General features: G+C 34.6%; 1 protein-coding gene across 6 annotated transcripts in view; it reads left to right on the top strand.

Annotated features, from left to right (window-relative positions):
• GRIK2 (glutamate ionotropic receptor kainate type subunit 2) overlaps nt 1-19,240 on the top strand; it is a 733,451-nt gene that overhangs the window by 523,920 nt on the left and 190,291 nt on the right. For all 6 annotated transcript variants that reach the window (XR_011388963.1, XM_017345301.3, XM_051855437.2 and 3 more), the window contains one exon: nt 2,793-2,999. Coding sequence is in view for 5 of the 6 variants with exons in the window: in XM_017345301.3 (XP_017200790.1) it covers nt 2,793-2,999 (207 nt within the window). In the remaining variant the exon portion in view is untranslated. The remainder of the gene's footprint in view (nt 1-2,792; nt 3,000-19,240) is intronic.

Raw genomic sequence — 19,240 nt, 5'->3', positions numbered from 1 at the left:
GCAGGTAAAGCCGCCAGCTACAGAGCTGGCATCCCGTATGGGCTCTGGGTCTAGTCCCAGCTGCTCCACTTCCGATACAGCTCTCTGCTATGGCCTGGGAAAGCAGTAGAAGATGTCCAGGTCATTGGGCCCTTGCACCCTCATGGGAGAGCCCGAAGAATCTCCTGGCTCCTGGCATTGGATCTGCTCAGCTCCAGCCATTGTGGCCATCTGGAAAGTAAACCAATGGATGGAAGAACTCTCTCTTTTTAAACTTCTCTCTCTTTTCTGCCTCTGCCTTTCTATAACTCTGCCTTTCAATTAAATAAATATATCTTTAAAAAAAAGAAATAAGAGAAGAAAAATACACATATGCATCAAATAATAAAGACATAAATAAGTGCTATGAGGAAAACAAAGCATGGTAGAACAATGGACAATAACTTAGTAGGAAGAGATAATTGATTCATAGTATGGTTTCTCCAAAGAGATCATATTTAAGCAGCAGGCTGAATAATGAAAATGAAACATTCATGTGAAGATCTTAGAATTGGTTTTCCCAGGCGGAAAAGGACTGGGAAAAGCAATGCAAAGTGCCTTAGTCACGATTGGGCTTGGGAAGTTTGAGAGCCAGAAGGAAAGCAAGTATACCTGGAATGCAAAGAAGAGGAATGGGAAGTTAAGATTCACGAAGGAAGTGAGCAGAGCCATGAAGGCCAGGATGAAGTGTTACCTTATTTTAGTGTTAAGGAAAAGCCACTGTTGGGTTTTAAGCAGATACATGATAAAAACAGATTCATTGTTTAGAGAGATGAAGGGAGAGAGAGAAGGTGAGAGAAAGAAAGAGAGACAGGAAACAATCTTCCATTTGCTAGTTTGTTTTCTGGATGGCTGCAGCATCCAGGTCTGGATTAGGCCAATGCCAGGAGCCAGGAACTCCATTCTGTTCTCCCACATGAGTGGCAGGGGACAAAGTAATTTGTCATCATCCACTGCCTTCCCAGGCACATTAGAACAAAGCTGGGTCAGAAATGGAAGAGCCAGGACTTGAGCTGGCACTCTGATATAGGAAGTTGGCATTGAAAGTGGTGGCTTAACTCACTGTGACACAATGTTGGCAGAAAGAATTAATCTTGATTATTTCTGAGATGAGTGTTGTCAAGGACACACATTACCGTCATGTCCAGAACTCCTTTAGGCTTACTAGTCCTCATGGGATGATTGTTGTTCTTAAGGGACTGGAGAAGAGGGTGACCACATTTAGGGCAGCTTTATCATTGCAATGGTTTTCTCTGAAAGAGCAATTTTTATTCATGATAAAATCAGTAGAGCTGATTGCACACGTATTCATGGATCAGTATGCCATACCATCTAATATTTCTCTCAAATCAGATATTATAATGCATAAATTCTCTGTGCATTTAAATGTAAATATTCAATATATAAGGCCTGCATTGCCTGATATATTAAATGCAAGAGCCAGCCCCACAGAATTTGATGTCTCACTGTTTTTTCTTTCTCATTTTATTCTACCAACTCCCTTGTTTACTAGATGTGACTTTAATCTGACTGATGGATAGTGTTCTTTTCATGGAAGATTCCAGTATCACACTGATACAGGGATTTTACTTGTGATCTCCTTGGCCTTAGTGGCAATTCATTCAGATTTTCTATGGCAAGATTCTTCCTCAACTTTTAGGATCTATCTCATCTCTTGCCTCCTCAGAAAAGACTTCTAAATATATTACTCAATGTTGTCTTGTGTTCTGTTATTTTACTAAGTGTCTTGCATTTGTTCTCTATCCCATTATCCTTAATTATATATATATATTTTTTTTCAAAGATTTGTTTTTTTATTTATTTGAAAGGCAGAGTTACAGAGAAAGGAGGCGACACAGAGAGGGAGAAGGAAAGGGAGAGAGAGAAGGGGAGAAAAGGGGGTGGGGAGAGAAAGAGAGAGAAAGTCTTCCAGCCACTGGTTCACTCCCAACTTACTGCAATGACTGGGCTGGGCCAGGCTAAAGCCAACAGCCTGGAGCTTCTTCAGGTCTCCATATGGGTGTAGGAGCCTAAGCACTTGGGCCATCTTCTGCTGCTTTCTTTCCTAAGCGCATTAGCAGGGAGTCGGATCAGAAGGAGAGCTTCCAGGTCTTGAACCAGCACCCATATAGGATGTTGGTACAACAGGCAGAGGCTTAACCAGCTGCAACACAATGCCAGCACCTAATTATATTTTTATATCACTTATAAGCAAAGGAAAATTAAAGTGTTTATTTCTGAATGAGGTACAATTATTACTGCTCAGATCAATCAAATGGATGTTCACTGTAAAACTCCTATTCAATAATTTATGAGACATATTTTTAGTCAGAACCCAGGAATTTGATATTATAATTGCCTTTATGTATGTATTTGTCATGTATACTTTATGCTTTTTAAATTTGGCTTTTTGAGATTTGAATTGAAATTAAAATTTTATACCATTTATAAGCATTCACTTTGTTTAGACATTTATATATGTACAGCAATTCACAAATCACATTGTATTATTTAATATCTTCAATATAAGATGCATGGTATAAGATATAATATTAGCTTATAGCTAATATTCACTTGTGAATCACGTTCTTTTACACAATCTATGTATCTCCCTTCTTAATATTTCAAACATATTAAATACAATTTAAATTTCAATGAATCAAAATTGATTCTGTCCAAAATTTGATATTTTCTCTCTGTTAGACAAGCTGCTATTATTATGGTAAGTTGCATGACTGATTGATACCTCCTTCCTTCATTTTCAATGTTTCCAGGAAGAACCCTATGTCCTGTTTAAGAAGTCTGACAAACCTCTCTATGGAAATGATCGGTTTGAGGGTTATTGCATTGATCTCCTCAGAGAGTTATCAACAATCCTTGGGTTTACATATGAAATTAGACTTGTGGAAGATGGAAAATATGGAGCCCAGGATGATGCCAATGGACAATGGAATGGAATGGTCCGTGAACTAATTGATCATGTAAGTCCCTTTTCCCATCATTTATTACCTCTGGTAGATTGATACAAGATTTACTTTTTTTTAGATGTTTGTGCTTAATAGCTACAAAGAGTATGATATATTTTAAGCATGTATGTTTCTTTCATTAGTTTTATTGAAAGTACGTCTCATTGTTGTCATTAAGTATAACAAATCTAAGAGGGGGGCTGGAACTGTGGCATAGTGGGTAAAGCCACCATCTACAGTGCTGTCATTCCATATGGGCACCAGTTCAAGTCCCGGCTGCTCAACTTCCGATCCAACTCTCTGCTATGGCCTGGGAAAACAGTGGAAGATGGCCCAAGTCCTTGGGTCCTAGCACCTGTGTGGGAGACCTGGAAGAAGCTCTTGGTTCCTGGTTCCTGGCTCCTGGCTTCTGATCGGCCCAGCTCTGGCCATTGTGGCCATTTGGGGAGTGAACCAGTGGAAGGAACATATCCCTCTCTCTCTCTCTACTCTTTCTCTGCATCTGTATCTCTGTAACTCTGCCTTTCAAATGAATAAATATTTTTGTTTTTAACAAGAAGCTTAGAGAAACATATTTCTACTAGACAGTGTTGTCTACCAGAGACAACTAATAATCAATAGTATCTGGTGATTTGCTTTCTTGAAATAGTTGCTCTTAATTTGTAAATCAGGATGCGATTTTCCAACTGTGAATTTATTCATTACTTTTCTAATGCTAAGATCCTAATCAACAGAACAAATAAATTATTGCAAACTCAAAATTCATTATAAAAATTTATGTAATTCTCACTAGAAGAGAGATGAGACAATCATATTTGTATGAAAAAAAGCATAGAATAAGATACTGTTTAAAAAATAAAAGAGGTGTTGGCATTGTGGTACATTGGGTTAAGCCAATGCCTATGATGCTAGCAACCCATATGAGCACCAGCCAGGAGTCCCTACCGCTACACATCAGATCCAGCTCCCTGCTAACATGCTTGGGAAAAGCAGCAGATGGCTTAAGTATTTGGGCCCATGCCACATATGGGAGATTGGATGGATTTCCAAGTTCTTGGCTTCAGCCTGGCCTAGCCCCAGCCAATGCAGCCATTTCGGGGGAGTGAACCAGTGGATGGAAAATCTGTCTGTCTTTCCCTTTCTCTCTCTCTAACTTTGCCTGTCAAATAAATTCAATAAATCTTTTTCAAAAATTTAAAAATGAAGAAAAAAATATAAGAATATTAAGCATTTTTGACCTAGAGGATAGGTTTTTAAAAATTTTAATAAGCCAGTTCTTCTATATTGGCCAGAAAATACTATTTTCACATTCTTCAGTTGGTGGTATCAATTAATTCATCACTTGGAAAGAAATTATATTTGTTAAATAGTGTAGCATTGTACTTGACTTGACTTTGTATTTTGCCAGATTAAAATTTATTTTGATATTTTCAGTATTATTAAGGCATGGAATTACTAAGATTAGAATTCTACAAAATAATACAAATAATTTCACTTTAAAAGATACTGTGAAATGTAACCTTAATAAAATTTCTTACCAATGTAAGTAGCAAATATAGGCAATTTCACAATAATTTGGAAAATATAAATACAATGTAAAAATATTTTTAAAACTCTCCTTTCTTCAAATGTTTAGCAGATTTGTTTTAATGCTGTGGAATTTAGTAAATAAGGTCCTGAATTCTAGACTTGATCAGTTAATTCTTATAAATTCTTCCTAAAGCATCATTTATATTTGAATTTTGTAAAGTCCATTAGAAGTAGATAAAAATATTAGAACATAAATGTAAATGATTTGTAACCAAAGTTCATATTATTTGCTATTGACATAGCTCTAGCTAACAGAAATCTAACTGAGGATAATTTGAGCGAAAATTATTTATTGTTTTGCATCATTTTAAGTCTAGAGGTAGTACGTGGCCATGGGTATATTCAATCAGGTATCAAGATTATTTTTAATTTTTCCTTGATTTCATCTCTACTTCCCTGTATTTGTTCTAGTCATAGGCATGTATTTTCCAGAAGATGGCAAAAAAAAAAAAAAATTACTGTCAGCAGTTTCATCATCCATGCAGCTTTTTTCAGATAATTTCATAAAATAACCCCAAATTGGTTTCAAGGGCCTGACAATGGTTGTGAACTGCCTCCTGAACAAATGATTCAATTGAGAGGGAGTTGGTGTTATCATGTATTCTGGGGTATGGATTCGCTCACATAAGAACCCAGGATGCGTGTTCTGAAAAATATGAATCTCCTGCCATCATGGAACCAGTGATATGAAGCATCCTCTTATCTAGTATATCCACCTGTGTACTCTACCTGCCCAAGTAGACGTTTAGTAGATGTTTAGCAGAAATCATGGTTGTCAGATAGATTGTCATGGAATTACAATATTTGTCCTCAAGTAAACTTATTTTACTTAGAATGCCCTCAAAAAGGAAAAGTAGTGATACTGGCAACTTGGATATGCCTAAGAAAGCTGAGAAATACTTCCTTTGAATGAAAAAGTGAAAGTTTTCTATTTAATAAGGAAAAATAATATGCTGAGCTTATTAAAATCTATAGTACAAAAAAATCCTCTATCAGTAAATCGTGAAGAGGGAAAAACTGTGCTGCTTTACTGGTATAGTTCAAGCTACAAAATTAGTGATGCAATATGTGATAAGTACTTAGGTAAGGTGGAAAAAGCATTAAATCAATGTGCATTTGTATAAGCAAAAAACTAGTATAAGTAGGGTTCACTACTTTCCATGGTTTCAGACATCCACTGGGGGTCTTTGGGGCTCTCTTCCACAGATTAATCAGTATTACTGTGGGTATTTTTAACTTAATTAACCCATTTTTTTGTGAATGACAATTTTTTATTAGAATAAATTAAACATAGGAAGTATAAAGAAATTCACTGTTAGATAAGCAGTAGAGAATATAAAGAAAGTAAAAAGATGTGTTTAGGACACAAACAAAGCATTGTTATCCATTTGTTTTGAAATACACTATATAATATTTTTAAAAATTCATAATAGTCATTATAGGGAAAAGCAAAACATTTTTTGGCTTCCTGATACTTATTTTATAGTTTGTAACTATGTTAAATATGAATCACATATAAGACTGAAAATTAAGAGATACATACTCCTTGCATAAATTCTTGAGAATCAAAATCTAGCACTTCTTAAATATGTTTTTTGAAATAAATTTTGCCAGAAGACATTATTGGGTAAAAATCAAAATATTAACAATATGTGTTCTACTTTAGAGAAAGTAAAGAAGCAAAATACCCTAAGACTCCCAGTGGATATCTGAAACCATGTACAGTGCTTCACAATAAATGTACTATGTTTTTGCCTATACGAATATATATATATATATATATATATATATATAACTTTTATATATGTGAGTTGCTTTTAAAAGTGTTTAACTCAATAGGTATTTAAATCAGACTCTACTATGAGTTTTCAAATGATTGGTGACCTGGATCATTCTGTTTCAGGTTTGTTGGTCAGTTATAAACTTTTAGTATATGTGCCATCAAAGCAAGCACAGTCATAATCGTTTTATGACTTTTATTGGTTGTTTGATTAGAATCCAAATTAAGACACTATTTTGTCATATTATTTCACTGCTTCAATGGTCCTCTGTTTTGTTGTTTATATTTGGTAACATTTATATGCTTCAAATATGTTGAAAATACCTGGGAGACATAAATAATACCAGTGCAGAAAATATTCAGCATCCTAAAATATTTTTGGAAGAATGATGCAAATGTTTCTCAATATTCCACCGCAAATGTTAAACTCAAGTATCATGATCCTTAGAGAGTAGCCTACAGATTTCCAAATGCTTTGATTCTTATTGGGACCTTTGAAAGGTCCCAATGGAGATATCTGTTCTAGGACCCAATGAAAAAATAAACAGTGCAATATATTTATCTTGAAATTAATGTAAAACAAGTTTTTATACGGTATCACTTTTTCATTCTTGAAAGCAAGCTAAGATAAATGAGACTGACATAGTAAAGATGAGAACACAGAAATTTGCTAATGCAACCATTTAATTAAATTGTCCATAAATTTTATTTGTAGCTTGCGTTATGTATTCCTTATAGCTCATAACTCATTTTTTATTTTATATTATATTTATTTTATGAGTTCACAAGACAACTGTTGTATATTATTCATAAAAACAGTGAGAATCATTTGTTAGCATGAGCAAAGACCCCTAAGCTTCAATAAGCTAGCACATATGATTATGGTACTATGTAACAAGGGCAGTTAAATCAGTTTCAAATATCTAGTGATGTTGGCTTGGCATATTTAAACTTCAGAAGTTTTAAAATTTTAAATATCCATAGATGAGCTAATAAGTAACTAGATGACTCTTTGTAGATGCAAGTTAAAAATAATCTTAAATATGTCCCCACCTTCCAGTGTTTCACCTACCAATCTACTTCAAACCTTTGCCACACATCAAGTCTTTATTATTCACTCCCTGTACCTGACATCTCTAGAATCCCAACTACATTTTATAGTCAGACTTTTATTTAGTCACTAGTGCTCTCTCAAATCTTTCCCACTGAACGCATTGGAGACACACTGAATGATTAAAATACTCATGTTGACAATTTCTATCTCAATGTCCTCTAACACCTCGTGGCTTATGAAGTCCCCAGTTTTCAGCTTGTCATCAGTTGAAAGTTCATCTCAAAGTTTTCATATTGGGGCCGGCTCAAAAGACCTTTCATAACCATTACATTCCTCTAAAGAGCCTACCTTTTGGTCACTGTAGAATTACTACTTACAGAGCTTAATCATAGACATTCCTTATAAGTTGAAAATCGGCATCCTTGCATCTATAACAAAATATAAACCCCAGCTGAAGGCAAATTTTCAAAAGACTCTTAGCCAGTGTTCTCTGGAAATTCCCTGACTTAGTGTCATGATGCTGATAAAATGTGTAAAGGAATACTGTATTGCACTCACTAGAGAAATCTGTAAGGGTGCTTCAAAAAGTTAATGGGAAATAGAATCAAATATATATTTAGGAGTGGACTTTCAGCCTATTTATTAAGATATCGGTGTCCTGTATCATACATAGTACCTGAGTACAATTCCTGGCTCCAGCTCTTGACTCTAGCTTCCTTCTAATGCAGACTGTGGCAAGTGTCATGGATAGCTCAGATAATCAGGTTTCGATCCTGATTCCTGCCTTTGACTTCAGTCAAACTTTGGCTATTATGGTCATTTGGGGGTGAACCACCAGATCAGAGTTCATTCTTCTCCCTCTCCCTCTCCCCCTCCTCTCTCTTTCTCTTTCTCTCGCTCTCTCTCTCTCTTTCTAAGAAATGCATGTGTTTTCTTAAAAAAAGTTCATTTTGATGCAAAACATTTTTCATAACCTACATTTCCGTTTTTGAAGATCCTTCACAAAATTATTTCTTAATATTGAAAATTTGGACTCTCTCTTTAAAAAGAACAATAATGAAATTCTGTTTCTGTTCATGAAATATGGTAAGGAGAGAAATCCATTAAGATCTCATTCACTACACACACACACATACACACATATTCTGTAGCATTTGTGCAAGTTATTCTTTATGTCTTCTAGTCAGTTCTATGGGAATACTATTATACAGAGGGCATAATGGTACCTCAAAGAACGATGCTGTGAATTGTTAATATTGAAGTGGAGCAGCATTGTAGCCTTGTTCAATTTAACTTAGACATATTAATGGAACAGTAAACATAGGAGAATGATGGAGGTGACAGGGAAAACAGGTAGAAAGAAAATGATGGGAAAAAGAACAATATAAATGTTGTGGGGCAGTGACACTGATCCTTGTGTAGATCTTAGGCCCCTCATACCCTCCTGAGTGAAAAGCTCCTGGTCCTGATGGATATTCCCATGCTTTCAAATACAGACACTTTGTGCAATTAAAAAAAAAAAAAATACTCCAGTTCTTACACTGGGCTATCGAAAGGCTTTCCAAATGAGATTTGAGAAACTAACTCTACTTAGGAGATGAATGCATTCACAGGCCTTAGCGTGTTACCTGGCAAATCAGAAATAGTCAAGACAAGTAGTTATTGTCATTATCATTATTACAACTATAATTACCGTTAATGCATACAAAGGGTGCCAAATTTTTTTCATGTTGCTTTATCCTGACTATAAACACTATAAGCAAGTTTACAGGATTATTGTAGAGCCATTGCTATAGTGTATTTAAAACCAATAATTAACTATTTGTGTGATATAATTGTCAGAGAAAAAGGACACTTCAAAAATACTTATCCCTAAAAATTGAGAAATGTTTAAAGCTATATTATTAGTAGTTCTTTTACTTCTTTAGAATTGGGTAAAATAGACTATGAGAAAAATTTTTTAAAATAGCATTTAAATATAAACCTTAGCATTTTCAAAGTTTCTAAAGAACTTCAATATCTCTTTGTATTTAAGGAGATTAGTGTTTTAATATAATTAATAATTTGAGGTTGGTAACAGAGTTCATTAGGCAATAAATTTGTGAAGTGCTCTTTTTTTTGGTAACTTAAAGTGTTGTTGACATTTTAATAGTAAACAAAACCTTGACCATTTGGCATTTTCCTTGTAAAAAGATGAGAAACAAACTGTGTTTCTGTGTATAAAACAAATATGAAAACAAGAGAAGTCCATTGAGATCTCATTCATTCGTATTTTACATTATTTTCAAGAAGACCCTCGACACCATGGTTTCCAACTCTTGGAATGCTTGCCAGCATGCTGCCTTGGCATTGCAGTTGGTACTTAACACTATCAAGCTTTTTATGATTCATAAATGAGCCTTAGAGGACCACACTATACTTTTCTTTTGCCTCCTGATTACTCTTTTATTATATACTAAGAAGGAAATCAAATATTTCTTTTTCAATGAACTTGAAAAGGCTCCAGGTTGTAACACAAAAATGCGAAGACTAAATAAAAAACCAATTTCTTCTAAATGAGAATTGAGTTGCTCTGCCATAGTTTTGAATTTTCATAGCAGGTTATTTGAGTTTGCTGTTGAAGCACTGTAGTACCACTGCTAAAAACAAATAAAAGCCACCACCACTACCAATGAAAGAAAACTTCTGGATTATGGTAATAATATTATTACTTTTTTTTTTAATTTTAGGAGAAATAATTAAAACAGAAGTGCAAAATGATTTAAAATTCCCTATGCCTCAAAAGTGACAACCATTACCATATTTATTATCTTTTCTTCGAGTCTCCCTTTTAATACAAAAGTTATACAATATCATAGATGATATGGATGTCCATACTCACATAAATTTGCCCAATTTAGTAATATTCTAGAGCCATAATAAAAGGTTAAATTTCATTTCCTTCATCCTCCTCCAACTGTAACCATTACCATAAGTTTGGTGTTCTGTTCCTTATTTTATAAATCCAAAATAGTATTCTGTAATAGGAATATATCATTTTAAAACTTCTTCCATTAGTCTTTGAAAGATAGATGTGCAAGTTATTACAATGTTGTAAAATGAAACTTTGCAAAAATTAATTTTTTATCTCCTGGACCACCTAAACAAAACATTTTCTAAGAGACATACACTGAGAAGGACATTGTTGGTTGGATTTTATGTACATTTTCAATTTCATTAGATATTGAAAATATTATTCTCGAAATTGTTTTACCAATTTGTATTTTTTGACCGGTACTTTGTAAGAGTTTCTGTCTTTCTACAAAATCACTAATTCATGACATTATCATGATTTGAATTTGGTCAAATTGATGACAACTGTAATCACACTTGCTTTAATTTTCAATTTTTTGGTAACTATATCTAATTATATCTATAGTTTATTTTGTTTCCCCATGTTTTAATTTCTGATTTATTTCAGTTTTTAAAATTTATGAATAGCAATTGGTTATGATTCTTTAAAAAAAACAAGAAAAAGAAGGAAAAGCAAAGAAACATAACTTCTATAAGCTGATTCATTCCCCAAATGGCCACAATAGCTGGGTGTGGACCAGACTGAAACCAGGAACCAAGAACCCTATTGGGTTTCCCATGTGAATGGCAGGGATAGGCATGGACACAACTAATTTAATCCTCTGTTGCTCCGTGCCCACCCCTACTTATTATATCTTTTGTATGCCTGTAGTACAAATATTTCAAAATAAGGTGCTTGTATTTTTACTTTTTTAATGTGTACACGCACACAAACATGTGAAAGCATGTGTATGTTAGTATGTAAGTTTTAAAATTTGTGTTTGTCAAGTTTTTTTACTTTATTGCTTGTACTTTTTTGCTGCCATGTTTGAAAAATTCTTCTTTTGATGGATCTCAAAGATATTCTGTTATTTAGAATTCTTGAGATGTTTGTCTTTCAAATCTAGTTATTTCACCCACATGCAATTCGGTCATTAATTAAGAACACACTGCTTGGAGTTCCACTTAAAAAAAAGTTTGAATTCTGTCTATACCCCCTCATATTCAAAGTTTCAATATACTTGTCAGCAATTTTCATTTCCCTGTAAAACAGAAATTTGGAAATGAAGTAATTTTTACTTTTAAAGAGAAATCTCGTTATTATTATTTCATGTATTAGAGACATTTGGAATCAGGAAAAGTGCATAACATTTAAAAAGAGTTCAATCTGCACCATGTGACCTAAGGCAGTGATTTCTCTGGCCCTACTTAGACCTACACGCTTTACTTCTATGTCTCATTTTCCATGTGCAACTTACACTGCTTACACTTAATTGTATTTTTATGATGTGAAGTCAACACAATTTGTGTCTGAGTTCTTCTACTTAGATCCTCAGAGTGATGGCAATTTATTAAGGCACAAGACCAGGGAAACCAAGATTATGGTTTCAGTTCTACCATGGACCCTATTTAGTTTTTACCTTTGCTCCCTTTGTCAAATTTAAAAATATAAACATATATATCTTTATAGTTATTCTACTATGCTGTAAATAAAATAGTTAAAATGCTAGAAAATTGAAATTAATAAAATAATTCTAACTGCATTTCTCATATGCTTGGCAGAAACCCAACTGCCTGAACCATACTTGCCACTATTCAGAATGTGTATTAGCAGGAAGCTAGAAATGGAAGTAGAGCCAGGACTCAAAACCAGTTACTGCAAAGTGGGATGCCTGTATCCCCAGTCTGGATTATTACATCAAAGGTCCATTTCCAATGACATTGCAAAAGGATCTAATGCAGTTTTTTTAACTGAATTTTTTTTTTCTCAAGATGGATTTAAGCAGCAAGCTGTTAAAGATGAAAGCAATCAGCCCAAACAGTTCAGACAAGGATATTGAGAAAGTTAATCTAGAAACAGAATATTACAGACAGGGGTAATTCTGTTTTTAACTGTAATAAATTAAGATTCATGGTACATTATACCACAATCCATCCACAATGATGGTGTACTGAATTTCTAAACTGGGAAAGCCAATTTCTAAGTGTGACATTTATAATTTTTCTTAAATATATGAAAAGGTTTTATTAAAACAAATATATGGAGAGTTACACTTTTCTTTTTTCTTTGCCAGGCAGAGTTAAACAGTGAGAGAGAGACAGAGAGAGAGTTACAGACAGTGAGAGAGAGAGACAGGGAGAAAGGTCTTCCTTCCATTGGTTCACTCCCCTAATGGCCACTACAGCTTGCGCTGTACCTATCCGAAGCCAGGAGCTGGGTATTTTCTCCTGGTCTCCCATGCGAGTGCAGGGACCCAAGCATTTGGGCCACCCTCCGCTGCCATCCCGGACCACAGCAGAGAGCTGGACTGGAAGAGGAGCAACCGGGACTAATACCCGGTGCCCCAACCAGGACTAAAATCCAGGGTGCCGGCGCCACAGGTGGAGGATTAGCCAAGTGAGCTACGGCACCGGCCACATTTTTCTCTTAATACTAGTGTAATAGTAATAATTTTTCCTCCTGTCTAGTTTTAAAGTAGCATTGAAGTTTTGTTTAAAAAGATTTATTTGATATTTCATTTAAAAATTGTCACTGTTTTTCTATGTTGTAATCTCAAGATTTTTAAAAGAAACTATTTCTCTGATAACAGTTAACTGCAATAGTAAAGCTCAAACTAGAGCACTGCTTTATTTAGCAGTTGTATCCTAAATTATAACATCCATCATGTATGCTATTAACTTCTTCAAATATAATTCCAAAGTTTAAATTATTAAAGTGGCAGTAAAAACATATTTTGAATACAAATATTATCAGAAAAAATAGAATATGTAATTTAAAGCTTAAGAGAAATCAAAATACTGATTTGACATTGTAGAGATTTTATAAATGTATTGAGATATCCTATAGATCCTATACATCATTTTACAGCTACCAAACAATAACAAACTAATCAGTCTTAAATTATAGGACATTGAAGCTTTCCCTTTATGTGGTCCAGAAAGGCCTCTTAGAAATGAGTGTTTTGTGTTGGGTGTTGGGGTGCGGTGGATTCTGCTTCAGCTTGGGACATACACATTGTATGTTGGAGGGCTAGCCTAAGTCCTGGGTACTTTACTTTCAATTCAGCTTCCAGCTAGTGCCACCTAGGAGGATGTTCAAAAAAGCATGTGCAGAATCTCGGTTTTATTTGAAGTTGGTAATTCAAAGTTTACATTTCATTCAGAGTAAATTTATACTCACACTATTGCAGCACTGAGTTGGGCAATATGTTTACTTGTGGTGTATAGAACATCTGTGTGTTATTAAATGATAAACACTGATTTGCATTAATTATTATAAGAAAAACAGACAAATGTACTGAAAACAGATATAAACAAATATGGTATTTTTAAGGTGACATTTTCTTTAGAACACAATGCAAATCTAAAAAGCAAAGCAAAGCCCTACACAAAAGCTAAATTATTTTAAATGAAGCTGCAAAGCATGGAATTTGTTAAAAAAATTTCTTTGTTAACTATGAATTGATTTTCATTTCATATGAAAATATGTGAAGTTTCTTTTCAAAATAAATTTGAATAATGGAATAATGCAATAACTGTAGTAAGTTATTCTTCATGATATTCCTAAATGGGTGTATAATTTACTATTATTAATTCAGCATTTTCATGCCAGTTACAATTATAGGCACTAAAGATAAAAAAATACTGATAAATCCTGGATGAGATAGACATTTAGTATTTATTATAATTCAGGTAATTCAGCAATAGAATTTCTGAAAAAAAAATTTCCTGTCCAGAAGGGAGTCAGGAAAGTATTTAAGCTTGAATTATAAGGAAACAGCAGATGCTTTGTTGACTACGCTATTTTTAGTGCTGCAGTTAATTTCAGCACACAGTTCTACCTGGGGGATGTTATTTTACATAACATCACATGTGACTCAAACAATGAATCACAACCTGGTCAGGTTTATTTAAAAGTATTGAAGAACAATTTAAAATAAACTCTGACCTGACCAGAAAAATTAGAATATTAACATACAAAATAAAAACTTACTCTATGTCTGTTCTCCTGATTTGGAAGAAAATAAATGTTTTTTTCAATTAAGGATAATCTACGGAGAATGCATTGGTTTGATAATATGTAATTACACTAAATTTAATCTCTGATGTTTTGTGCCAAAATCATACATCCCCATCCTTCTGCTTTCTTGATAATTTCTAATGACATTTCTAATTGCATTTGAAGGTTACCTGGCTCTTTCAGGTCATTCTGCTTGCTAATGATATAGCCAATGAACTGGAGTTTATTTTTTACTTTTTTAGTTATGATGCTAGTCATCTGACTGATTTTTTAAAAACATTTCTTGATTTGGATAATTAGAAGATCAGAGGCATTATCTTCAATATTTAATTAAAGTACAAATTGACTAAATTGTTTATGTGACAATATTTAATTTAACATTAACAGAAACCTATATTTTATGTCCTATTTTTTCATTCATGGGAATGATTAATTTTTATTATTTTATAATTTTTGATATTAATTTTTGCTAATTTTATAATACAGTACACTGTCTTCATTCACTACAGATTAATTCTCTTTTACCAAAATTTTGAATAAAAATATTCACTTTAAGGTCACGTTCTACTTTCCATATATATGTATTTAAGATCTGTTCCAGTTAGAATATAAACTCTGGGAGGACAGGGACTGTTTCTAGGGTTTAGTACAATGCCTATAGTGAAGGTTTGTTAAATTCCTGAACCCTGTTCTTCTATTCATGCTCATTTGATCAACTCCACTTATCAAATTACGTATGAATAAGTGTGCCCTTCAAATGAATTTTATCAAGCACCAATTCTTTTAATGTGCATGCCTTGTCTCCTCTCTGTAGGTCTCAATATTTTTCTTTCTCCCCAAAAAACCCTCCACGGGCTTCAAACATAATGGAAATGGTACATAAATATCTATAGAACTAAGATAAATAGATATAAGCTATCCACCCAGTCCTTTCAGGAGTGCAATGAACTTCATACTGTACTTTTCACTAAACTGTAGTTATGACATCCTCACAGATTCCTTCTGCAAAAATAAAATCAGGTAAGATTAGTGAAGTTATTAAATGCTAGAGCTTTAAAGTGGAGAAATGAGTTGTGGCTACAGAATAACGGGCAAAGCTATTCCAAAGCACACACTATCTCATTTTTCAAATGTTTCCTAAGAAGGTTGAGTAAAGATACTGGATGACATATGACATGAGATAATGTTAGGGCATGTGTAATGAAAAGCATTCAGGATAATGCACTTTGACAAATTGTCCCCATTCTTTAATTCCCCAAAATAAGAATATACAAAAGTCAGAATTATCACAATTATACTGATATAATTCAAATGAGATGTGATTTCATATGCACACTATCAAAAAGTGGCTTGTTCTCAAGATAAGAGCAGAATAGAAAGAAGTATGCTCAATATTTAAGGTGTCATCGATATAAAAATAACAATTTTAACATCAACATGTTAAGAGAGTAGGCCATCCCTGTCAAGAAAAAGTTTGCCTTTTAAGTATTTTAATGCAATCTTTTGGAGAGATCATTTCTAGAATGTTACATGTATTTCACTCTTAGAAACTGCAGTTCAGTGAACATAATTCAAACTCTTGTTGAAAGCTACCTATCCTGATGCTTTCATGATAATTTCATACCTTACATTGCATTCACCCAGGAATGTGAAAATCAGATCTACCAAATTTGTTATTTATAGTTTGTGCTTGAAGTGCTGCAAACCTTTGCCAGTAAACATATACTTGTTCTTTAGTGTCTTCTCTCAGAGGTTCCAATGGATACTCATGCATTGATTTGCCTCTTCCCCATTTTCTGTTCCTTCCAATGAGCTGCCTTTCCTCACCTTTGATTTATCTCACCTTATCTTCTTCATCTTATTTCCTATTACTTTCCATTGACTGCAAACTTTCTAACATAATTTTACTTGCTTTCCTACACAAAACCTTGCACAGGCTAGGTAATTATTTATGTCTATATTCAACCAGCATTTAAATCATCTGAAAGTAAATATTTTTAAAGCTATATTTTTAAGAAGGTGACTTATGTCTGAACTATATGAAGTGCGGAAAAGCTAAATTAACATGAATTAAAACAGGTACGGACTGCCCAACAGACCCACATGTGGCAGTGACTCCAAAGTGGAGGTCTCTGGATTCCTTTGAAGTAGGCAGGCATACAGGTTAAAATTGATCAGATTTGTGAACTGGAAGACCACGCCTTCGTCACGCCCCTGTGTGACCTCATGCCCCTACCTGATGCCTTTGCCACACCCCTGTGTGGCCTCATTCCCTTACCTGGCCACACCTGGGTGCCCACCAGCCAATTAGGTTAATTAACTACTCCCCTTTGGAAGTGGGTTAAAAGCCGGGACACGGTGTGGACCGGCGGGCTCTTTTTCCCTGGCCTCTTGCTAGGAAGCGGCTTGCTGTAGCCCGTGCCTCCAGGGCGCATGGCCTTCGGGCCATGTGCTCTAGGCTTCCTGGCCTACGTGCTCATCTATGTGGCTGGTTCCTGGTGCTTGGTATGAACCCCTATTCACCTCTCTTTCTTAAATAAAGCTCTCACTCTCCTACGCATCTTTCGCACTAAATAAAAGCCTAAAATGTACCATGCTGCCTCGTTTATCTGTGCTGGTATTTAGAATTCTTCTCTAAATATTAGGCAAGAACCCTCTTGGGCTTATTAATATTGGGGATTTAGTAATAAGCCCGTGGTGAAATCATAAGGCACCCAAATTCTGGTAGCACATGTGGCACCCCGGATAGCATTTCTAGGGAACTTTAAGGGGCCACATTTTAGTGTAAAATTTAGGGGGTCTTGTCCGATTTCATCTGGACTTTAGTTGTTCAGGTCTTCAGTATTTATTTACATGTGCTGAGGAGTTTTTACCATTTTTTCTCAACTTTTTTGGATTGAAGAGTTTTGTTTTGACTCATTGCTTATTTTCTCTTTTATTTGTTTGAAGCTATAAGCTCTTTCATTTTGAAGAGGCTTTTATAGAATTTTAATAAGTAAAATAACAGGCTAACAATCAATATTTTATCTTTCTTCAAAACAGTACAAGTACCTTGGAAAGCTTAAATTGATCAATTTCCTGCTGACACAAGCTGTTATTTAAGTTCTAACTTTATTCTTATTTACTTAACATTAAAAAACTGCTAGTAGTATTCTTTTATATAATTATTATTTTGTTTAGATTGAATATACATAATACATCTGATTGCTTTACTTATTTATTGTTTATCTCATATTCTGTGAGATTACGTTTTACTTTAGAATTTTATATCTATATCCATATATAGGTATATTGATATAAATATAGACAGCTTAATGGTCTCTTAGTTTGGGTTGAATATCACAAATAAAAATGTAAGTTGAGCTACACAGAAAATCTGAAATCAGTAGCTGAGAAGTAAAATTTGAGAAGAAAAACAACCTTTAGACAGATCTTTTAAATGTATAAATATTATCAGATTAAAATGTGAAATTACAGTTTTGCCAATTAAAATGAAATATGATTCAACCTGTACATTTTACTCCCATGATGTCATGTAAAAACTTTGCAAAGTTTTTCTTATCTCGAGGCTTGAATATACAACCTGAAAGATTAATCTAAGAGGAACTATAGATTATTTTTCTTAGATGATAATTTGATAAACATTCCTTTCTGATATTTCACAAGCTGCTTACAGATTTCAGATCTAATTAGAAGTTAGAACTAGTCTAAATGATTAAAATGCAGTTTGCTACAAAAACAAAAACAAACAGGCACACATAGAAAACTTTAGTCCTGAAGCCCTGTTCAGAGCCCACATATTCTGAAAGTGCCAGAGGTCTGTCACCATTGTTTAAACCTTGGCAAAGTTCAAAGAGAGCTCATCAGTGCACAGTGAGAATTAATGGGCACTACTCATTACCCTGCTGAGACCCTTTGTTAAAACAGTCAATTTCTATGCTGTTTGTAAGGTTGTGCAGTTGTAATCCCTGGATGACTGCCAGCAATAGCCTTAGCAACAAAACACCCAGTGTCCTTCTGTTTTAAAATCAAACTGTCACTGTGGAAATTTTGAATTTTGATGAATCTTATTGCCAGCCTGTTTTTTTCAGGTTATTCTATCATGTTAAGTGAATACTGTGTTACTTCTTTATATATGCAATTAGAGATATTCATTCCTACACATTTCTTTTTTTTGTAAGGATTATTTGTTTATTTTTGTCTGATTTAAAGGCACAGTGACAGAGAGGGGAGAAAGATAGAGGGGACTGGGGAGAGACAGTCCTCCGGTTCACTTTTCAAAAGCATACAACACAGGGCCGGCGCTGTGGCGCAGTGGGTTAACGCTCTGGCCTGGAGCACCTGCATCCCAAATGGGCTCCAGTTTGAGATCCAACTGCTCCACTTGCGATTAGGATGTCTGCTGTGGCCTGGGAAGGCAGTAGAGGATGGCCCAAGTGCTTGGGCCCCTGCACCCACGTGGGAGACCTGGAAGAGGCTCCTGGCTCCTGGCTTCGGATTGGCACAGCTCCGGCCATTGCGGCCAACTGGGGAGTGAACCATCACATGGAATACCTCTCTCTCTCTCTCTCTCTCTCTCTCTCTCTCTCTCTCGATGCCTGTCCTCTCTCTGTGTAACACTGACTTTCAAATAAATAAATAAATAAATCTTAATTAAAGCAAAAAAACAGAAAACAAACAAACAAACAAACAAAAAAACACATGCAACAGCCAGGGCTGGTACAGGCCAGAGCTAGTGTGCGGAACTCCATATGGGTCTC

This window comes from Oryctolagus cuniculus, chromosome 5 (assembly GCF_964237555.1).
Source record: "Oryctolagus cuniculus chromosome 5, mOryCun1.1, whole genome shotgun sequence".
In the NCBI taxonomy this organism is placed as follows: Eukaryota; Metazoa; Chordata; class Mammalia; order Lagomorpha; family Leporidae; genus Oryctolagus; species Oryctolagus cuniculus.
Note: the sequence above shows the minus strand (reverse complement) of the source record. Positions and strands in the feature narration are given on the sequence as shown.